General features: G+C 41.9%; 1 protein-coding gene across 1 annotated transcript in view; it reads left to right on the top strand.

Moving 5' to 3' along the window:
• Window positions 1–22,655, top strand: part of KCNK5 (potassium two pore domain channel subfamily K member 5) — a 58,149-nt gene extending 35,494 nt beyond the window's left edge. Inside the window, exons 2-5 of the mRNA XM_077490258.1 lie at window positions 12,250–12,361; window positions 14,566–14,732; window positions 17,594–17,762; window positions 20,783–22,655. Coding sequence (XP_077346384.1) covers window positions 12,250–12,361; window positions 14,566–14,732; window positions 17,594–17,762; window positions 20,783–21,576 — 1,242 coding nt within the window. The 3' untranslated portion in view covers window positions 21,577–22,655. The remainder of the gene's footprint in view (window positions 1–12,249; window positions 12,362–14,565; window positions 14,733–17,593; window positions 17,763–20,782) is intronic.
• The last annotated feature ends 1,597 nt before the right edge of the window (window positions 22,656–24,252 follow it).

Genomic DNA, 24,252 nt, shown 5'->3' with positions numbered 1-24,252 from the left:
CCACATCCTTGTCCCCAGACTCTGTTCTCTTAATTCTTGACCCTGGACTGACTCCCTGCTCTGCACACTTTATGCCCTCCCCCTTCCTCATCCCTGAACTCCTGTTTTGCACACCTTTATGCCTTCTCCTGTCCTTGTCTTCAGGCTCCCTACTCTGCACATCTTAAATCCTGCCACCCCCCCAATCCCCAGACTCCCTGCTCTGCACATGTTATGCTGTTCCCCCATCTTTTGTCTCTGAATTCCCTGCTCTACACACCTTATGCCTTCCCTTACATCATCCTTGGACTCCTTGCTCTGCACACCCAGTGCTGGGACACCGTCACCTAGAGCCCAGGGAGAACGTGGCAAATTGCGCCCCCCCCCCAAGATGTATGATTATGTGTCAGCAAAAATCCCCCTCCCCTTAAAAATAAATAAATAAAATCAGCAGAAATCGGCATACTTGCACCCCAGCATGAATCCCCCCTTCCTCCCAGTACAAATCCATAAAATTAAAAACATAACATTTTAATTTTTTTGTGAAGAATCGCCAACAAGTGGGACACAATTGTGAAGTGGAACGAAATCTATTGGATATTTTAAACTTTTTTAGCAAATAAAAAACTGAAAAGTGGGGCGTGCAAAATTATTCGGCCCCTTTACTTTCAGTGCAGCAAACTCACTCCAGAAGTTCAGCGAGGATCTCTGAATGATCCAATGTTGTCCTAAATGACTGATGGTGATAAATAGAATCCACCTGTGTGTAATCAAGTCTCTGTATAAATGCACCTGCTCTGTGATAGTCTCAGGGTTCTGTTGAAAGCGCAGAGAGCATCATGAAGACCAAGGAACACACCAGGCAGGTCCGTAATACTGTGGTGGAGAAGTTTAAAGCCGGATTTGGATACAAAAAGATTTCCCAAGCTTTAAACATCCCAAGGAGCACTGTGCAAGCGATCATTTTGAAATGGAAGGAGTATCAGACCACTGCAAATCTACTAAGACCTGGCCGTCCCTCTAAACTTTCAGCTCAGACAAGGAGAAGACTGATCAGAGATGCAGCCAAGAGGCCCATGATCACTCTGGATGAACTGCAGAGAACTACAGCTGAGGTGGGAGAGTCTGTCCATAGGACAACAATCAGTCGTACACTGCACAAATCTGCCCTTTATGGAAGAGTGGCAAGAAGAAAGCCATTTCTCAAAGATATCCATAAAAAGTCTCGTCTAAAGTTTGCCACAAGCCACCTGGGAGACACACCAAACATGTGGAAGAAGGTGCTCTGGTCAGATGAAACCAAAATCCAACTTTTTGCCCACAATGCAAAACGATATGTTTGGCTTAAAAGCAACACAGCTCATCACCCTCAACACACCATCCCCACTGTCACACATGGTGGTGGCAGCATCATGGTTTGGGCCTGCTTTTCTTCAGCAGGGACAGGGAAGATGGTTAAAATTGAGGGGAAGATGGATGCAGCCAAATACAGGACCATTCTGGATGAAAACCTGTTGGAGTCTGCAAAAGACCTGAAACTGGGACGGAGATTTATCTTCCAACAAGACAATGATCCCAAACATACAGCAAAATCTACAAAGGAATGGTTCACAAATAAACGTATCCAGGTGTTAGAATGGCCAAGTCAAAGTCCAGACCTGAATCCAATCGAGAATCTGTGGAAAGAGCTGAAAACTGCTGTTCACAAACGCTCTCCATCCAACCTCACTGAGCTCCAGCTGTTTTGCAAGGAAGAATGGGCAAGAATTTCAGTCTCTCGATGTGCAAAACTGATAGAGACATACCCCAAGCGACTTGCAGCTGTAATCGCAGCAAAAGGTGGCTCTACAAAGTATTAACGCAAGGGGGCCGAATAATTTTGCACGCCCCACTTTTCATTTTTTTATTAGTTAAAAAAGTTTCAAATATCCAATAGATTTCGTTCCACTTCACAATTGTGTCCCACTTGTTGGTAATTCTAAACAAAAAATAAATTTTTTTATATCTTTATGTTTGAAGCCTGAAATGTGGCAAAAGGTTGAAAAGTTCAAGGGGGCCGAATACTTTCGCAAAGCACTGTACACACACACACACACACACACACACACACACACACACACACACACACACACACACACGTGTACACACTCCTTCTCTGACTCCCTGCTCTGCACACCTTATGGCAGTCCCTCCCTGCTCACTTCTTACATCATATAGGTCCTGGTTATCTTATTTACAAGCTTGTTCTCTCCCAGGTTATCGTTGCCTCTATTTCTGGATCAGGTGTACAGCACGTTCCTCCATCGGTCACATTGAGGCCCCACGCCGCCCTGTACCGCCTTCAGGGTGATTTACATTCTTCATGCAGCCTGTCCTCTGGAGTTGTCGGGTTTTAATTTTCTCTCCATCCTTGTGACTGGAAACCGCAGTTCTCCAGATTCGTGTTTCTGCACATCTCCTATGCAGAGCCTGGGGGGCTTCCAGTCATTTTCATTCCTATCCAAATACCTTTTAGAGGTGGGAAGACAGTCCTGGAAATGCAGAGTAATAACCTTGAGCAAGGAGCTTCATTTATTCCCTAGTTTGGTAAATATCCATGGAAGGGGTTTTGTGTTATCTGTTTAATGTACACTGGTGAGCAGTCATGTTGGAACAGGAAGGGGCCGTCCCCCAAACTGTTCCCACAAAGTTGGGAGCATAAAATTGTCCAAAATGTCTCGGTAGGCTGACACCTTAAGAGTCCCCTTCACAGGAACTAAGGGGGCCAAGCCCAACCCCTGAAAAACGACCCCCCACACCATAATCCCCCCTCCACCAAATGATGTGGAGCAGTGCACAAAGCAAGGTCCATAAAGACATGGATGAGCGAGTTTGTGGTAGAGGAACCTGACTGGCCTGCACAGAGTCCTGACCTCAATCCAATAGAACACCATTTGGGATGAATTAGAGTGGAGACTGTGAGCCCAGGCCTTCTCATTCAACATCAGTGCCTGACCTCACAAATGCGCTTTAGTGAAGATTGGTCAAATATTCCCATAGACACATCTCCTAAACCTTGTGGACGGCCTTCCCAGAAGAGTTGAAGCTGTTATGGGATTTACCTTTGGGGGGGGGGGGGGGGGGGGGGGGTGGTGGTGTGCTAGTATCAGTGTAGGCGTGTCATGTGAGTATTGATGGAGAGGGCGAGTCCTTCAAAGGGGGAGGCTGTAGGCTTGGAAACAGGGAGACCAAGTAAGAAGTGATGGGTCATTAGGCTGTACATTGCTATACATGGGGAAATATCGGTGTTCATGGTGTGCATTAAAAAAAAATTATATATATATATATATATATATATATATATATATATATATATATATATATATATATATATATATATATATATATATATATATATATATATAAATATAAATTTTTTTTTTTTTTTTTTTTACATCCTGTAAAGCAGGGATATGCAATTACCGGACCTCCAGCTGTTGCAAAACTACAAGTCCCATCATGCCTCTGGGTGTCAGGCTTGTGGCTGTCAGTCTTGCTATGCCTCATGGGACTTGTAGTTCTGCAACAGCTGGAGGTCCGCTAATTGCATATCCCTGCTGTAAAGGTATAAATCTTCACACGGGGGCAGAGCGATGCCAGAAGTTCACATTGTCGCTGTACCAGTGACCGGAATCTGCAGATAGCGATCGCTATCTTTCAAGTGCGTCCTCGCTGCTCCAACCCCCAGAGACCACCTTCCACATCTGGACATTTTTTTTTTTTTTTCCATGAGCAGTATAAATTGCCTTTCCAGTCCCTGAATTTGGATGGAGAGGAAATGAAAAGCAGGGCCATTAAACCCCTCCCCCCCCCAAGAGATTAGTGTCAAGTGCTGGAAAATGCCGGGAGGTCATTTGTGGAGGACCACACGTGCTCTTACTGAACTTGTGTAATGATCTGCAGGTTATGTAATAGTATTTGTTTGTTTAGTTTTTTTATTTACATAGGGGCGGCCATATTTGTAAATTACATAGGCAGGCTCTGCTTCCTACTATATAGTGCTGCACAGTGATTGTACTTAACTATTCCCCTTTCTGGATGCATCTATCGACAGTGGCGGCTGGTGCTCAAAATGTTTGGGGGGACAAACTGAAAAAAAAAAACCCCCCATCAAGTGCTGCCGGTGTGCCCCATCAAGTGCTGCCGGTGTGCCCCATCAAGTGCTGCCGGTGTGCCCCATCAATTGCCGCTACTGTTCCCTATCAAATGCTGCCAGTGTATATTGTACAGTCACATCAGTCTCCACCCTCAAGCTTACAATCTAAGGTCTCTCACCTGCATACACATACCAGGGTCATCTTAGACAGAAGCCAAGTAATCTATCTGTTAATATTTGGAGTGTGCATAAAAAATTTTTTTTTATTTAAATCCTTCTTTTTTTGTTTTAATTTTTTTTTATTTTTTTATATTTTGTGTTTTTATGATTTTTATTTTTAGATTTTTTTATTTAAAAAAAATTAATGATATTGTAATAATAAATAACATTTATAAATAAGAAATTAGGTGTGTAGTGTAGTGTGGTGTGGTGTGGTGTGTGTGTGTGTGTGTGTGTGTATATATATATATGTATGTGTGTGTGTGTGTGTGTATATGTGTGTGTATGTATGTATGTATATATGTATATATATATATATATGTATATGTATGTATGTGTGTGTGTATATATATATATATATATATATATATATATATATATATATATATATATATATATATATATATATGTATATGTGTGTGTGTGTGTGTGTGTGTGTGTGTGTGTGTGTGTGTGTATATATATATATATATATATACACACACACACACACACACACATACATACACATATATATATATATATATATATATATATATATATATATAATATGTGTATGTATGTGTGTGTGTGTGTGTGTGTGTATATATATATATATATATATATATATATATATATATATATATATATATATATATATATATATATATATATATATATATATATATATATATATATATATATATATATATATATATATATATATATATATTAGTGTGTGTTGTTCCTTTTTTTTTTTTTTTTTTTTTTTTTTTTTTTAACAATATCAAAAAATAAAAACATATAAATAAAAAATGTAACCAATATTATTTAAAGAGGAAGTAAACACTGATGAGTTTACTTCCTCTTTCATTCCCTGCAAAGGCAAAGCATAATGGACTACTATGACGTCACTCCCGCGCATGCGCACGGGAGTCGACACGCGCGGCAGCTCCATTCTTGGAAAGGCCGCGCTCAGTGCGCGCTCAGTGCGCTCAGTGCGCCTGCGCGCCGCTGTCTACGGCGCATGCACCATAGACAGCGGTGCCCGTTTTCGGGCAAATATCTCCTAAACCATATAGGTTTAGGAGATATTGCTTGGACCTACAGGTAAGCCTTAATCTAGGCTTACCTGTAGGTCAAAGTGGTTTGTAAGGGTTTACAACCACTTTAAATAGCCTATGGAAGGCTCAGGTTTCATTGAAGGCAGTGGGAGGGACTGCGCCGAATGTCGCCAGCTAACGTTATACAATACGATGATCTTAGCAAATGGCAAATATTTAAGGCATGTTTTTTCCCATGGAAGAAGGCGGCTCCCTATAATTTTTGGTGAAATGGGTGTCTGTAACCTTTTTAGTGCCATAACATCACGTGCATCAAGAGTAACTTTGTAAAGGTGACCAATCCGACCATAAAAAAATACATATCGGTAGTATATATAAAAATGGGTCGGCGCTAACAAAATAAAAGGCTGCCTGCAATAAGTATAAATACACCATAGACCTGACAATTCTCAATAATACTTGCAACGCTGCTATTGATGATGATGATGATTATTATTTTTTTTTTTTATTATTATTAATAAAACCGATTAGGATTTTTGTATGTGTCAGTCATAACATTGACCCGTAATGACTACCAGTAGTCATCGATGGTTAGCCTTCTTCACACTTTAATAACGGGTTTATGAATTTGACAATAATATTGTCATTATTGAAGTTGTACAGAAGTAACACGTATTTAATAGAAGCCGTGATTGATTCACCACCAGGTAATGTTTAAGTCACATTCACTGCTTTATAATTATGGGGGAGGACTTCAGGACACCTCCCTTATTCATTATCTCCTATAAATCAAAAAAAAAAAGAGAGAGAGAGAGAGAGAGGGGGGGGGTTTTGTAGTCCATGCAAAGAACTGACAATAATGTTACAGAAAAGAACGTAGTGCAGAAAGTTATCAGCCCGTAACATTTCTGGCAAGATTAAACAGAGATTTTTGTGCTTGTCGAAAAATCGCTTTCAGTCGATTATTTAATAGACCAATAGGGAGCAAATAAGAGAAGCTCTTTTTTTATTATTTTTTATTTTATTTTTTCCTTTTTAGGTTAAAGATACATTGTACTGACTGCAGTTGTCAGGAACAGATAACTACAATGTATCATTTTTTTGTTTTAATATTATTTAACTTCAGTGCACTGCTGTTGTATAAGAGCCGGTTCACACAGCGGGCGATGCGAGGCGACACGACTCGCCTCGCCTCGCTCTCGCAAGTCGCCCCCGTTCTGTACAATGGAACCGTTCTGAGAGGAGCGACTCGAGTCGCTCCGACTCAGAAAAAAGGTTCCTGTACTACTTTTGGGCGACCTCGGGGCGACTTGCATTGACTTCTATACAGAAGTCATCTGCAAGTTGCCGCTGAGGTCGCGGCGAGGCAAGTCGGAGTCGCCTCACCTCGCCTGCAGTGTGAACCGGCCCTAAGGCAGACTTTCTCGACCTTTTCAACACAGAGGAACCCTTGAAATAGTTCTTTGGTCTCGGGGGGGGGGGGGGGGGGGGGTGACGGAAATCTACAACTCATGATACATTAGTGTGATGGTCGTTGGGAAGAATGGTCCTTACACTTGTGGTCATTGGGAAGAATTACATCCTTACAGGTAGCGCAAAAGATCAATATCAATGGTGTCAGTGGGAACTTATCTGAGAGGCAGAAATTGCCCAATGCTGAAGGAACCCCTACAACCTCTGGAGGAACCCTGGTTGAGAATCACTGATATAAGGCCTTGTTGAGGCCCCTTTCACAATTCTGTGACTTGGGACTTCAAAGCCACAAGACAAGTCATTCCCCATGTTTTCAAATGAGTAACATTCTTGCTATTTAATATATATGTATGTATATGTGTGTGTGTGTATATTGTATATATGGTGTGTGTGTGTGTGTGTATATGTGTATGTATATGTATGTATGTATGTGTGTGTGTGTGTGTGTGTATATATATATATATATATATATATATATATATATATATATATATATATATATATATATATATATATATATTATTATAGCGCCAACAGTTTATGCAGTGCTTTACAATATAAAAGGGAGACTCGCACTCGCTCAAGTTGAACTGGATGGACTGGTGTGGTGTCTTTATTCAACCTTACTATGTAACTATGAGACCATACAGTAAAATACAAGGGGATTGAGAGGACCCTGCTCAGAAGAGCTTACAATCTAAAAGATCTATCTGTACAACTTCAAGTCTCAGCGACTTCAAAGTAGTCCCTGCACTACTTTGGTCTGACTTTGATGCGTTTTGAGGTCCATAGACCTCATGTTTACACATGCATTGCTTAAAGTTGCATCAAAATCGTGACTTTCAGGTAGCAAAAGTGTAAGGGGCCTTTACACTTCTTTCAAAATGTGACATTGGATATATATATATATATATATAATATATATATATATATAATATATATAATTATAAATAAAAAAATTGCACTCTGAATGCCAAAACCCTCTACCCCACGAATCATCTATCTCCCCCTCCCCCTCTTCCTGTGCATGTGCATATCCCCCCTCTCTTTCAGTGCTTATATCCCCCACCCCTTCCAGTGCATATCTCCCCAACCTAGCAATAATTCCTCCCCCCCCCCCCCCAATACACACACTTCTCCCTCTTAGCACAAATACCCCTCAATCATCCCTACTGGATCTCCCCCCCCCCCCCCAAAAAAAAAAAACTCCAAACAAAGCAAATCCCCTCTACCATTTTACTTTTATAGCACAGCCCCCCCAATTACCACTCCTAGCACACACACCTAAATTTCCCTCTCCTCAATCTCCTTGTGGTGCCCCTACCTCCCATGATACCACAGCGCCCAGGGCAGCTGCCCCTCCTGCCAACCCCCCCCCCCCCCCCCCCGCCCCGCCCTGGCCCTGGATACAGGCAGAAGAAGGTTCAGGTTGTTTTGGCTTATGATTCCTCTCCAGATATCAAAATGTATTTATGCAACTAGAAGCTTCTAGATTTTTTGTATTTGGGGCTCCTCCTCCATGCGCTGTCCATGGCTCTCATTTCTCGGAGGCCTCGGCTCTCGGGCTCTTCCAAGTAACACATTGCACAGATGAAAGCACTTCGCGTTCCGCCCATGGTTGGGAGCGGCAGCGATCAGCGCAGGGTTTTTGGCACTTTCTCCTCGAATATCTGTTCTTGTCATCCTCCCCCCGTGTGATGGACATCCACAGATATCGGGGAAGGCTGCGCTCCTGCCAAGTACAGAGGAGCCAAACACCAAATGGTACAACGCAGATAGCGGGGCTCCTTCCTGTCCTCTGTGCCTCTCCTCTCCATTATCTCTACCAAAAATGGCAGACTGTCCTCCTTTCCTCTCTCTGGGCTCCTCTCACAGAAAAGAACGTTTGAAAGTTGTTGGCGCCCAGAATGTTTTTTAAGGGCCAGCAAACAAAATAGGCTTTAAGTGATATTAAACCCAAAACCATAATGGTCATGTATTGCAGCTTACCAATCATTAGATGTGGTGGCTGCATTCCTTTTCTTTGCTTTTAGGTTTCCCCCTGGTTTCACCGGGCGATCTAGCCAGTAATGCACCTTCTGTAATAGATCATCCCCACTCTGAATGAAGGAGCACAGGGGGCACATTTTGGACAGCAGCATTGTCAGTCTGGGGTGAGAGGAGTGTTGGATGTACTAGCAGATTTAGATACACTAACATTGAAGCCAAACTCCAGCTCACACTTCTATAAGCAGTTACAGAAAACTTTTTTTTTTTTTTTTTGGGGATAAATATTTTACATGAAAGATGCAGACGACCGTCAGCTTTGTAGCCTAGTCACATGTTTATTGGCGGCCTTCCCTGCTCCCATACGATCTACTCTGCAATTAAGATTCAATCACAGCGGAGTGGTGTGCAGGATGGGCTGTGCCAGAACATAAACTCCCAAAAAAAAAAAAGTTGCGCAATTTGTCGCTTGTGAAATGAACGCTTTATGCATGACATGCGGCACCGTCATTGTTAATGTGATGCTGAACATTATTGTATGACTGATAATGTGACATTTGGGCGGAGACGGTTCTTGCATAAATATGCAAATACAATGCTGGAAACATCACCTTTACCTGTTCTAAACTGGAGCAATGCCAATAAAACAAATAAAAATAATTTGGGCAGCACAGTGATTGGCACTTCCACCTAGTACCACTAGGGGCGTTGGTTCCAAAGACCTGCTGGTAGGTTAATTGGCTCCTGTCTAAATTGGCCCTAGTATGTGTATGAGTGTGAGTTGGGGACCTTAGATTGTAAGCTCCTTGAGGGCAGGGAATGTACAAAAATTAATAAATATATATATATATATATATATATATATATATATATATATATATATATATATATATATATTATACTAAAATAATGAAAAATATAATAAAAAATTATAATATATTTTTCATATGTGTATATCTATAGATATATTGTACATATATGAAAAATATATTATAATTTATTATATTTTTCATTATTTTAGTGTATGTGTGTGTGTGTACACACACACACACACACACACACACACACACACACACACACACACACACACACACACACACACACACACACACACACACACACACACACACACACACACACACACACACACACATATACATATACATATATATATAGTATTATTATTGCTATGAAATACTGTGTAATGCTGTGTAAATTGACACCACTATATAAGTACCTGTAATAAATTTAAAAAAATCAAGACTGACTGAACAATCATTAGCCTCAGGGTATACAGGTAGCTGAAATTATTATATGTAAATTTTGACTTTTCTTTAAAAGTCAAGCTTGGGAAATCAATGGGATGGGACAAGTCCAAGATTTCAATTTTAAATACAATCAAGTTGGGGCCCACCTCCACCAGCCTCCCAAGCATCCCTATTGGCCATTGAGGTTGCCCATTACATTAAACCCTTGATGTCCAGCCGCTATGTCCTTGGGGGGGTTTTTAATTCCCAGAGGGTGGGACGGCCTGCTCGATCAGTTGACCGTTGTGATTGTCTGTCTCACAGTGGCCGCTATATTGGAAACCCAACCTGCTGGCTCCTGATCCTAACTAGAGACCAGAAACTTGGTCACTGTACTGTTTGCCCATCCATGGACGCATTTATATGCGGCACGTGGGCATTAAAGCCCACCCTCTTCTCTTCTCTTTTTTTTTTTTTTTTTTCCCCCACTACATGGGCGGCAGGAGCTTTAAAAGCCAATTAGGAGGGACTCCAGAAAGTGCTTTCATATCTCAATCTCCAATAGGTTTGTAGCATTTATATGTTGACCTTGTAACAAAAACAAGAGTTGTGTGTTGTTTTTTTTTTTTTTTTTTTTTTTTTTTTTCTTTTTTTTTTTTCTTCCTTTTTATAAGAGATAATTTCTGACTGGCTGCAGCCAACTAAGAAAACCGTACTTTTGGCCATGGCAAGAAGTATGTCACCAGCACACCAAGGAGCTCCAGAATGGGTCCAAAGCTTTGTACAGCGATCACATCATGGCTACGATGGCAAGGTCTCAGAGCCTTACAGGACCATCGGGCGTCATGTGATCGCTGGAGATCCTTGGTCTGCTGGTGACTTGCGTCTTGTCTTGAATGTCCTCGCTTTGGCTAGTCGCTGCAGAACCAGTTGATATATACTGTATTTTCTGGCGTATAAGACTACCTTTTACACTTAAAAAAAAATGCCCAAAAATTGGGGGCCGTCTTATACGCCGTCTTATACGCCGGGTATACAATGCTGCCCGATGGATGTCAGCCCCCAAATGTCTGCTAATACTGTATGTGGCTTCAGCTAAAAACAGTATACGCCATTGAGCCAATCCCGGCTAGCGATGTATTCTATTAATGAATACAGAGCCTGCTTGGATTGGAGTAACAACCTCTGCCAATCCGAGCAGGCTACATAGAGTAGCCTGCTCAGATTGGCTTTGAGAGAGAGAGAGAGGCAAGGGCTGATGATGCTACAGCCTCTGCCAATCCAAGCAGGCGTTGTATTCATTAAAATAATACACCGCTCACCATACTTCCCTGGGTAAATCCATTCACTGATCTCCTACTACTATACATCTTGCTGTTTTGCCTTTGAGGTCCCAGGCACCCAAGAGGGACAGGTCAATTTGGGACATATGACAGGGGGGTTTATTAAATGCATTTTGGTGGACAATTCCCATAGAATGTAACCCAAAAGTGGTATAGGTTTGGTTAGTGAAAAATTCGACTTTCCAGAGTTGTGGCATTCAATAGATCTCTGTTTGTGTTATTATTGTTGTTTGATTTACTTTATGACATATCCCAGCATGGCGGATGAGTAGTTGGCATTCTTGCTTTGTGTTTTTTAATGGTTCTAATGTTTTTTTTTTAAATGGCGTTGCCTCAGAAGGGGGGTAGTCTTTTATACTGTGAGTATTGCCCAAAACCTATGTTTTCACTTGGAAAATAGGGGGTCGTCTTATACGCCCAGTCGCCTTATACGCCGGCAAATACGGTACTTCCAACTTCAGGAACGTGTGTGTTGGGAATATTCTACTTGGATTTGTGATGGTACTCCATCATTGGTGGCAGAAAAAAAAAAAATTCTGTTACTTCTTTTTTTATTTTTTTTTTTTTATTTTTTTTTGGTTGTGTATTTTTATTTTTTTGTTTTAATGGCAGTTTCTCCCTTGTTGTTTTCATGTCCTACCTGTTTGGAATATCTATAAAATAAAAACAAACAGATCTTCCCAATCCTTGTTCCAAATCTTTTCTTCTGATGTAATCTGTACATAAAGACCAGCTCGTTTGTAGATAACATCAGTACGAGAAACAAAGAGAACAGAAAGTTCAAGGACCATATGAAATAATTCCTTTTCTCCTTTCACCCGCAGACCGTATCCAATGCTGCCGGTCAGGGGGTGACCATTACCGGGAACGCCACCTTCAACAACTGGAACTGGGCCAACGCGGTTATCTTTGCAGCGACCGTCATCACAACAATCGGTAAGTGTGAGAAACAACCTGACCTTGAAACCAAACCTTTTTTGCATACACCAGTAGAATTTTTTTTATTTTTTTATTTATTTATATATTTTTTTTGAACGTTCGTATGGAAATACTGAAACTTCATTGATCAGCGCATTCAATCTTACCATCCCCGAGTCGATGAGTTTTGTTGAAGGCTCTTAAGATTTCCGTCCAGGCTTCTACTTGAATGGAATCCCAGATGTATTGAAAGGATTCTTTTTGTGCCTAGAAAAAGCGCATTACAATAAATATAATTTAATTTTTTTTCCATGGGGGGGGAAAAAACATTTCATGGTTAGAATTTCATTCGTTTTGAGAAAATCTTTGCATCCAGTTCCTTTTAAAAATTTTCAATAAAGTTCTACTGGTGTATGGCCAGCCTTAAGGATACCTATTAATAATAATAATAATAATAATTATTATTATTATTTATTTTTTCTTCTTCTTAAGATCATGTTGTTGCTGTCTGTATCCCCATTATCAATATTGGCCCTCTCTTTTTTTGTTTTGGTGACCATTCTCTCTAATAGTGATATTTAAAAAAATTCTCAAACGTTGAACAGACATAGTGGGAAATCATTAAATGGAGGGGCACTAGTTTTGGTGACGACCAAAGATTTCCTCACTGTTTTGGCTATGGGACAGGATCAAATGGGGGGTTATACCCTCCTTTTATACTGGGTACATGGGCCTAAAATCGGCTGAAATTTTTTAAATTTTTTTTTGACAGCAACCGGCTGACTCTCGGCCCGTGTATACAGCTCCTTGTCTGTCAAAAGTCGGCTCCTAGCAAATAAACAGGCTGGAAAACCAGCATCCGATCCGCACTCGCAGCCAGCCAATGTTCCCCTGTCAGAACACAATAGCTCAGCAGGGGAGATCGGTGAACTAACATCAGAAGTGTTAGTACAGTGATCTGTCCTTCTTTTTTTTTTTTTTTTTTATTTCTTTTTTTATTTAGCCTGCTGGGTTGAAAGAAAAAACTAGGGATGTTGAAAATTAATGTTTTTCGTGATTCAGCCTTAAACGATTCTGCATTGAGGCAGAGAACGGCTGAATCGCGATTGCATCGATGACGTCATCCCAGCGCGCCACTGTCAGAGTCCTCCCCTCCCTCCTCTCCTTGTGTGTGTCACACAGAGCGGCGATCTCCCGCTGTGTCATGGAGCTTGGATCTGAAATGTTCTGTGGCTGCTGTAACAACAAAGTTCCGCCTCCTAGACCATCTCCAATGATGGCACACTGATTCAATGCAGGGAAATTTGAATCGGTGTGGCGTCGATCATAGGGGCCGATCTAGGAGGGCTGGACTTTGTTGACAGTGGCCGCCAGGATATTCAAATCCAAGCTTTGTGACACAGCGGGAGATCGCTGCTCTGTGTGATCCAGGCAACGGTGAGGCTGCATTTGATGGGCCCTGGTGAAGGCTGCATTTGATGGGCCCTGGTGAGGCTGCATTTGATGGGCCCTGGTGAGGCTGCATTTGATGGGCCCTGGTGAAGGCTGCATTTGATGGGCCCTGGTGAGGCTGCATTTGATGAAAACCATGGGCAGTAATCCTGATGCTTCAAATTGTTCACGTGATAATCCTAATCGGGTCGTGAGACCAGTGAAGATGCACAGCTCTAGTATGTAGCAGACTTTACCCAAAATGGCTAAGAGAAGTTTTTTTGCCTCTGGTTTCACTTTAGTAAAGGGAATACAAAGCGGAAAGTCTTTCAGCATGCTGCTGCTGCTGTTCTGTCTTTTTAGCTAGCCTGTAGACCTCTGAGAATCCTTTCATGCATTCCATGTATGTGTGTAGGTGTTCTACTGCATACTAAAGCATTCTTTTTCACTTTTTTAATGATCTCTAAAACCAAAAGCAGTCCTATTAGGGAGTTTTTTTTTTTTTCACGTAGGTGCATTTTTTTGTTTAGTAGTTTTTTTGTAGCGCAACCCACTCTTTTTTTCCTTTATGCCAAATGTAGTATAACATTTGGGTTGCTGCTTTCTTCTAGTTTTTTATTTGATAAGCGCAGCTTTTCCTCTTTTTTCAGTCCTATTAAGCAGTCGTGTTTTTATTTTATTTTTATTTTTTTTGATTTTTTTTTTTTTTTCAGAGCCAGTTTATAAATGCTGTTTTTTTGTTTTTTTGTTTTTGCGTCTTTGTAATTTTCTCCGTTTTTGGTTCTGTTCAGGTTATGGCAATATCGCTCCCAAGACGTCACCTGGGCGCCTCTTCTGTATATTCTACGGCTTGTTCGGGGTGCCGCTTTGCCTGACTTGGATCAGTGCTCTGGGGAAGTTTTTTGGAGGACGAGCAAAAAGGCTGGGCCAGTTCCTGACTAAGAGAGGAGTCACGCTGGTAAGAATCAATACGCTGTATGCCATACACCAGACCTTCCAGTCATGTAAAATTCTCTAGCTGCTATTAACCTGCCTTTCTAGGAATAATCCCAAGTTTTTGGGGGTCCCAGCTCTCCCACCCTCCTGTGTAAAAAAAAAAAAAAAAAAAAAAGTACCAATGCCTGGAATATTTAACGTTTGACACAGAAAACATAATAGAACATTGTCTATGTGGTAGTTGGGGTAGAATGTAGTCTGCATGGTGCATGGGGATAAAACCTAGTCTGTGGCCCATGGGGGAGGGGGGGTAAACACAGTCCACGTGGACCATGGGGGATAAAACCTAGTCTGTGGTCCATGGGGGAGAATAAATATAGTCCACGTGGACCATGGGGAATAAAACCTAGCCCACGTGGCCACATAGCAAAAATATGCACTCTTCAATACGAGGAAGAAACCACAGGTTGTTGGGTTAAAAAAAAGCCACCCTTGTCTTTAATTATCCATATGAGGCTTACACCGGATTATAGTGACACCAGATATTTCACATTAGTAATAAGTTCCTTGTCATAAGATATACTATCTGTCATCAATACTCTCTTCCGACAAGACACCCCTACCGCACTTTAGGCCATTATAGCGGCTGTGCCTGCACCTATGTTGTTCGGGGGTTCTCACCTCCCATAGCCCCAATGAAACTTTATGGAACGATCTTCTTGGTGGGACGAATGGCCTAAGCCCCCAGCACAGCGGCTCCCATTAGGGGTAATAAAGGTAAAAGTGCAGCGCTAAAATTTCAAGTGAACAAAGACCATTGAATAGGTCTCACACGTATCAATACAAACAATGTGATACTCTAAATGAATGAATACACAGTGATTTAAAAAAAAAAGAATCAAAAAGGAAAAAAGATAAATAAACATAGTCCATGAGAGACCAAAAATGTGGCGTAACCAAATGACCCTTTTAAAGGGACATAAGTCAAGTGTTCATGACATCATTTTAACATCAAATTTAGTGAACGGATGATGAGACAATATGTGAAGGTGAGTAATCCGCCACCAATAGGATGAAGGCTTACCAGATGGTTTGAACTCAAAAGGACGTACGTCTGAGTCAAACTGGCTTGTATTGGCGAACGCCAAAGTTGGAAACATCTGATCTTGAGACCTTTTGAAGGTATAAGCCAAGTCCCCAAGCAGTCATTGGGGTAGTGGTCTTCACGAAAGGTGTTTTCATAAAAAATTTATAAATTCTCCCATCTATTCGCATATATAGTTGACTATTAAGGACGTGCTCTGTATGATGGAGTCTACCCAAAATACAATATACATTTTATTTTTTTTTATTTTTTTTTGTAGCTGCATCAGATACTGGTCACATTAAATTTTTCTTCACCACCTCCATGACTTTCCACTGCAATCCACAGGTGGCCTGGAGCAGACAAAAAAAAAAAAAAAACCTCGCAGGGGCTGCTGGGGTTACTGCGACCATCAACTCTCCCCTCAAAGCACTACTAGAAAGGGGTCTACTATGAATAATATTTTAATAAGTTTCTGTTGGAATTTACCCCCTTTTTCCCTCCTTACCTTTTTATCTTACCATAGCTTATTACACTTTGTGCGGACGATTGTCAATGATATTGGATGATGTTATACAAGGTTACTTAACACCCATTGTTTTACCCATAAATCTGTAAACTCAATAAAAACACGTTTAAAAAAATAATAATAATCCTAGGTGGCCCATGGGGGATTAAGCCTAGCCCTAGGTGTCCCATGGGGGGAATAAAGCCTAGCCCTAGGTGTCCCATGGGGGGAATAAAGCCTAGCCCTAGGTGTCCCGTGGGGGGAATAAAGCCTAGCCCTAGGTGTCCCATGGGGGGAATAAAGCCTAGCCCTAGGTGTCCCATGGGGGGAATAAAGCCTAGCCCTAGGTGTCCCATGGGGGGAATAAAGCCTAGCCCTAGGTGTCCCATGGGGGGAATAAAGCCTAGCCCTAGGTGTCCCATGGGGGGAATAAAGCCTAGCCCTAGGTGTCCCATGGGGGGAATAAAGCCTAGCCCTAGGTGTCCCATGGGGGGAATAAAGCCTAGCCCTAGGTGTCCCATGGGGGGAAATTAAGCCTAGCCCTAGGTGTCCCATGGGGGGAAATTAAGCCTAGCCCTAGGTGTCCCATGGGGGGAAATTAAGCCTAGCCCTAGGTGTCCCATGGGGGGAAATTAAGCCTAGCCCTAGGTGTCCCATGGGGGGAAATTAAGCCTAGTCCTAGGTGTCCCATGGGGGGAAATTAAGCCTAGTCCTAGGTGTCCCATGGGGGGAAATTAAGCCTAGTCCTAGGTGTCCCATGGGGGGGGGGGAATTAAGCCTAGTCCTAGGTGTCCCATGGGGGGGGGGGAAATTAAGCCTAGTCCTAGGTGTCCCATGGGGGGGGGGGAAATTAAGCCTAGTCCTAGGTGTCCCATGGGGGGGAATTAAGCCTAGACCTAGGTGTCCCATGGGGGGAATTAAGCCTAGCCCTAGGTGTCCCATGAGGTAGAATAACACATCACTTCTGAGAAACTGCAACAAGGTTTTGGGAATGTATGGGAAGCAGAGCAGGTGGTGACTCTATTTCTCTATATGTCATGTGTAGAACACATGGTGCGGTTTCCTCCGGATTTCATGCAAGTCCAGTCACCTGCTGCTCATCTGCTCCCCTGCTGCACCCTCTTATCTTCTGCTTCCAACCTCTGTCCATCTGGGAGGATTGTTTTTGTTTTGGGCTTCTACACAATTGAGTACTGAAAAAAAAAAAATGGATTTATGGATTTTTAAAGGGAATTTGTATTAAATATCTGTTTTGCGAAAAGTTAATTTTCTCTTCTGCTTGGTCTTTCAGAGAAAAGCTCAGATAACCTGTACGGCAATTTTCATTGTCTGGGGTGTCCTCGTGCACTTGGTAATTCCTCCTTTTATCTTCATGAAGACTGAAGGCTGGGACTATATCGAAGGCCTCTACTTCTCTTTCATCACCATCACCACCATTGGATTTGGGGACTACGTAGCAGGTTAGTTTGTTTTTGTGGTTTGTCAGTACATTAAATTTGTAGGTATTTGGTGTTTCCATATTTATGCTACTATAATGGCTTCATCTCCTTCTGGGAAAGCTATCCACAAGATTTAGTAGTGTGTCTATGGGGAATGTTTGACCATTCTTCCAGAAGATCATTTGTGAGGTCAGGCACTGATATTGGACAAGAAGGCCTGGCTCGCAGTCTCCACCCTAATTCATCCCAAAGGTGTTCTATTGGGTTGAGGTCAGGACTTTGTGCAGGCAAGTCAAGTACCTCCACCCCAAACTCGCTCATCATCCATGTCTTTATGGACCTTGCTTTGTGCACTGGTCCAAATCATTTTGTGGCGGGAAGATTATGGTGTGGGGTCGTTTTTCAGGGGTTGGGCTTTGGCCCCTTAGTTCCATTGAAGGGAACTATCAAGGCGTCAGCATACCAAGACCTTTTTGGACAATTTCATGCTCCCAACTTTGTGGGGACAGTTTGGGGGTGGCTCCTTCCTGTTCCAACATGATTGCACACCAGTGCACAAAGCAAGACCCCTAAAGACGAGAATGAGCGAGTTTGGGGTGGAGGAACTTGAGTTGCCTGCAGAGTCCTGACCTCAACCCGATAGATTACTTTTGGGGTGAATTAGAGCAGAGACTGCGAGCCAGGCCTTCTCGTTTTAACACCAATGCCTGACCTCACAAATGCGCTTCTGGAAGAATGGTTAAACATTCCCATAGACACATCTCCTAAACCTTGTGGACGGCCTTCCCAGAAGAGTTGAAGTTGTTATAGCTGCAAAGGGCGGAGCCAACTCAATATTGAACCCTACGGACTAAGACTGGGATGCCATTAATGCTTATGTCCAAGTAAAGGCAGGCGCCCCAATACGTTTGACAATATATGAAGTAGAAAAGATGTAGCTGGATAGCCGCACTCTGAATTATTCAACGTTATTTCAAAAATGTAATTAAAATCATTGCATCTAGGCTGGTAAACAGACTAACTGCACAGCCGCTGACATGTTTCACACCGAACACGGTGCTTAGTCATAGCCGTTTGACAATATAGTGTAAGTATGTAAAGCAGTGGTTCCCAACCCTGTCCCAACAGGCCATGTTTGCAGGTTTTCCTTTTTATCTTGCACAGGTGCTTTAAATCTTAATCAACGGCTTGGTATTTTAGACTTTTATTTTATTTAAGAGACGTTCCCAAAACATGGCCTGTTGTGGGTACTTGAGGACTGGGTTGAGAACCACTGATGTAAAGTGCTGCGTAAATTGATGGCGCTATAGAAGTACCTGTAATTAAGGTCTCATGCACACGGACGTTTTTACAGCCGCTTTTTTGAGCTTTTTTTGCAGCTTAAAAACGGCTGTCCATGTTAGTCTATGGCTTCATGCCCACCTAGGCGTTTGAGCTGCAAATGGCATAGGCATTTTTAAGCTGTAAAAAAAAAAAACCCAGGACCAGTGCGTTCTGTGGGGTGGAGCTAGAGCTGTAAAAACTCGAATCGCGCATAAACGCGTAACATATTTTCTTTGTTTTCTGTGGCATTGTGGGAAATTTGGAAAACGCTACTTAATGCTAAAAAATGCGCAAAAACGCCAATGCACAAACGCGGTAAAAATCGAGTTTTTAACGCCGATTTTTCCAGGTGTCAGAGCTAGCTTTGCAGCCAGTTTTTTAACCACTTTCAGACCGGACCAATTTGCTGGTCAAAGACCAGACCACTTTTTGCGATTCGGCACTGCGTCGCTTTAACTGACAATTGCGTGGTCGTGCGAAGTGGCTCCCAAACAAAATTGACGCCCTTTTTTTCCCCACAAATAGAGCTTTCTTTTGGTGGTATTTGATCTCCTCTGTGGTTTTTATTTTTTGCGCTATAAACAAAAATAGAGCGACAATTTTGAAAAAAACACATTCTTTTTTACTTTTTGTTATAATAAATATCCCCCAAAAATATATAAAAAAAATTTTTCCCTCAGTTTAGGCCGATACGTATTCTTCTACATATTTTTGGTAAAAAAAATCGCAATAAGCGATTTATTGATTGGTTTGCGCAAAAGTTATAGCGTTTACAAAATAGGGTTAGTTTTATAGCATTTTTATTAATAATTTTTAATTATTTTTTTTTTTACTAGTAATGGCGGCGATCAGCGATTTTTATTGTGACTGCGACATTGTGGGGGACCCATCGGACATTTTTGACACATTTTTGGGACCATTGTCATTTATACAGTAATCGCTGCTATATAAATGCAGTGATTCCTGTGTAAATGACACTGGCAGTGAAGGGGTTAACCAGTGGGTGGCAGTGTAGGGGTTAAGTGTTCCTAGGGGTGTGTTACTAACTGTGGGGGGTTGGGCTTTCATTTAGTGAACACTGATCTCTGCTCCAATCACATGGAGCAGAGATCAGCGTCACTAGTTGCTAGGCAGAATGGAGAAATGCTGTTTACAATGGCATTTCTTCATTTGGCCGCTCCGTGAGACGATCGCGGGGATGCCCGCGGCGATCGAGTCCGCGTGTCCCGCGATCGGACTCACGGGGGTCCCGACCAACGTGGGAGCGCGCCGGCGGCGGGGCGCTCCCGATGGCAGGGCGGCAAATTTAAAGGGACGTACATGTACGCCCATTTGCCTGCCCGTGCCATTCTGTCGACGTACATCGTCGTGCGCTGGTCGGCAAGTGGTTAAAACGCCCGTGTGCATGAGCACTTGGTTCCAAATATCCTGACAAATTTTGTTTGTTTTTTTTTGGATTCTTAGTCTTTCCAAAATTGTATTCATTTTGCTAATGCATCTCTCCTGCAAGTATGAGTGTCCTCCTTGTATCCAAGTCATCGAAAAATGCACAGTTGCCAAAAATGTACTTCCTTTAAAAATCCCAAATTGCAAAATAGTGTTTTGCAAGTCTGATGTGTGACTGAAAAGGACCTTTCACATGTTTCACGCAAAGTAATGAGTTCATTGTTGGTCAACATCCAAATCTAAAATTTTCGATTTTTCTTTTAATATTTCAGGAGTGAATCCAAAGGTGACTTACAGCGTCCTGTACCGATATTTTGTAGAGATTTGGATCTATCTTGGGCTTGCCTGGTTATCCCTGTTCATAAACTGGAAGGTCAGCATGTTTGTGGAGGTCCACAAAGCCATTAAAAAGAGGCGGAAAAGAAGGAAAGGGTCCTTTGAGAATGACCCATGTACCAAGAAAACCAAACAGGTCCCCATGACGGGTTCCCAGGATATAAACATTCTAAGCTTCCTTTCCAAAAAGGAGGAAACGTACAACGATCTGATCAAGCAGATCGGCAAAAATGGTTTGAAAAATGGTAGAGAGAGAATCCTCAACGGCGAACTTCCCGGTAGCGTGCCCAACAAAAGGAAGGAGATGATGGTGGTGTACAATAAACGCAACAGTCTTGGATTTGACGCGGTTACCTTCCCCAACGGCCTTCCGAAACCCAACAGTATGAGGCCTCTCCAGGACAAGGAGGCCACGATATTCATCAACCAATTAGACCGGATCAGCGAGGAGGAATCTGAACCCTGGGAGACCAAAGATTACAAGCCTTTGATTTTCCAAAACAACATTACTTTCGTGAATGTGGAGGAGGAATGTGATCTATCGGAGGACGAGGAAAAATCGAAATCTTCCATAGAGGAAAATAATGACCCCCCCGAGACTCCCACCAGACTTGATGAGTTTACTTGTCTAGACGAGTCGTCTTTTTCCAGCAACGATACGGAGGAAACGGTTCCGTACGAACAGCTTCTAAACGAGTACAATAAAATCAATAACATGGGAGACACGTGAAGACGCCTGCACTGTTTTTTTTTTCCTGGGACATCTTTAAGTATTTTAATGAGATCTTGGGACTTGTTGACTAGGAGTTGGGAAAAAAACGTATTTTTAAAGCAATGGTTGGTAAAGACAAATGTTCTTGGAGAAAAGTTGGACCAAGTGTTAAGAACATTCTGCCATGATGACACTTTGAGTGGTACATTCCTACACTGGACAACGTATAGTGAAGGTCTTGCCAGAAGACCTCGATGTCAAATTCAGATGACATCTGTGCCTTTGGCAAAACGTGACATTTTTGCTCCCTGCCTTCTGTGTCCATTTAATTTCTTTTACGAAAATACTTGAATTTATTAGAACTGTGGAGTCCTGTATATATGTAGATTGTATTTTAGTTGCACTGTCTTGTGACAAAATGTGTACTGAGATGTCCATGTCATGAATGAGTGGCAGAACAATTATTTTTTTTTTTTTTTTATTTTTTTTTTTTTTTGAGGGGCTTAGTCATCATGGAGGGGTTCAGGTTCTTTGAAATATCATGTGCCTTGACTAGTAGTCCATAGTCTTGTCTTGCCACCATATTACTGGTCCGCTGAAAACTCTAGAAGACCAGAACTGGTCATTTTGGCCCACATTGTATTCAACATTTTGATGTTGGGGAGTTTGATGCCCTTTAATGAGTGCATGATATCTATGAGCCGTTTTTGCCAGACCCCTCTCCATTTAACATGACTACTATGCAGGTACAAGCTGACTTAAAGAGGGATTCCACCAAAAAAAAAAAATATTAAAAGCCAGCAGCTATAAATACTACAGCTGCTGACTTTTAATAAATGGACACCCACCTGTCCCGGGTTCCAGCGATGCCGAGGCCGATCGATCGCTCGGCCCTCGGCTGCTGCCGCCACCATTCCAAGTGAGGGAATCAGGAAGTGAAACGAATCGGCTTCACTTCCCAGTTCCCTACTGCGCATGCGCGAGCCGCGCCGCGCAATAGGAAATCTCCGCGCTGTCACTGGGACCCGTGTGTGTCCCAGCAGACAGCGCGGCGGGACAGGAAGAGGCATAGACTCCCATGGGAGTCTATGCCCGGAAGTGGGTGCAAATACCTGTCTTAGACAGGTATCTGCACCCCCCCCCCCCCCCCGAAAGGTGCCAAATGTGACACCGGAGGGGGGGGGAGCGTTCCGATGAGCGGAAGTTTCACTTTAGGGTGGAACCCCACTTTAAGTGGTGCTGCTTTATTATTGATGCAAAAGGCTTGGCAAGTCTCAGGCGCCAATAGCCAAAACAAACCTCCAAAGATAAAACCATCAACGCCTGAAATCTTTATCATGTTGGGATAGCAATAATCACATTAGTTACTCAACCGGTCTGACCACTTCGTCCCTTGAGGTCGGCAGGCTTGGGTTGTCTTTTTTTTTTTTTTTAATTTTTAATTTTTTTTTTTTTTTTTTTAACAGCCATTGACATATTTGTTGCTGTGCTGTCCAGAATCGGGGAGAAGAGCAGGTGGTCAACTTAAAGGATAATTTAAAGGCAAAACTTAAGAAAAAGAAAAAAAATAAGTTTTGGACAAAGATCGATTTAGAACAATTATCTTGTTTTTAATGTGGTCTGTGCCCCCGTTAGGGAGATTCACTATCTCTATTTATTTGTCCTGTTTTTTGTACCATTATCGTCAAAAGTAAAAAAAAAAAAAAAATACATTTTAAAAAAAAAAAGCCAAAATTTTGGGTTGTCTGCAGAAAAGTAATAAAGGGGAAAATTAATTCTGGTGACCTGGGCCCCCCCCCCCCCCAGGGATTTCCTCTCACTTCCTGTTTGGATATAGGACAGGAAGTGAAATGAAATCTCTCCAATGGGACATAAATGGCGGCAAATATTTTTTTTTAAAAATCCTCCCTTCAAAATGAAAAAAAAAAAAACAGTTTTGCCTATACTTCTTCTTAAGTTTACTGCCTTTGCAAAAAAATAAAACCAAAAAATACATTAATTGCACTCTTTTGCTGAAAAAAGCCACAAGGTAGCCTGGAAATGTGGTTTTTTGCCCTTCACATTGGATCAGCTTGTACCTGTTTGCTTAATGCCCCCCCCCCCCCTTTTTTTTTTTTTTTTTTTTTATTTATTTTTTCTTTTCTTATTGCCGCTCATTCTTTTGTCTTCTTTATTTTTTGCACAACTGGTACTGTATGTTTTTAAACGTAAAAGTTTGTTTAGAGTCTTCCGACAACACAGCCATAGGGCCAACTCAATATTTTTTTTACTTTGACAGACCTTATTATTTTTGGTGAAGAATTGTTCCTCTTTCTATCCATTGAACCTGTACAAGTATTTCTGTGCTATGTTTTTAATATGTTGTTTTTTTTTTTTTTTTTATATATTTAGTAATAGTTTAAGGCCCCATTCACATCAAAGTCGCGTGACAAGTCCTTTCCCATGTTTCCTAATGATAACCATTCATATATGTGTAACTTACAGCTGCAGGAACTTCAAAGTAGTTTGTGTACAACTTTTCGGTCTGACTTTCGTGCAACTTGAGGGCCACAGGCTTCAATGTTAACCCTCAGAAGTTGCATGAAAGTCGTACTTGAATGTTCTGCCATGCAACGGTTGTCCACTGGTCAAAGCCAAAGTCGTGTCAAAGTTGCCCTCCAAAGTTGGAGCAACTTTGGAGTCCTACAAGTGTGA

The sequence above is a fragment of the Lithobates pipiens genome, unplaced genomic scaffold (assembly GCF_037356315.1).
Source record: "Lithobates pipiens isolate NorthernLeopardFrog02 unplaced genomic scaffold, aLitPip1_a1.2 Scaffold_18, whole genome shotgun sequence".
Taxonomy (NCBI): domain Eukaryota; kingdom Metazoa; phylum Chordata; class Amphibia; order Anura; family Ranidae; genus Lithobates; species Lithobates pipiens.
The sequence above is the reverse complement of the archived record's forward strand: the minus strand, read 5'-3'. Positions and strand labels throughout refer to the sequence as shown.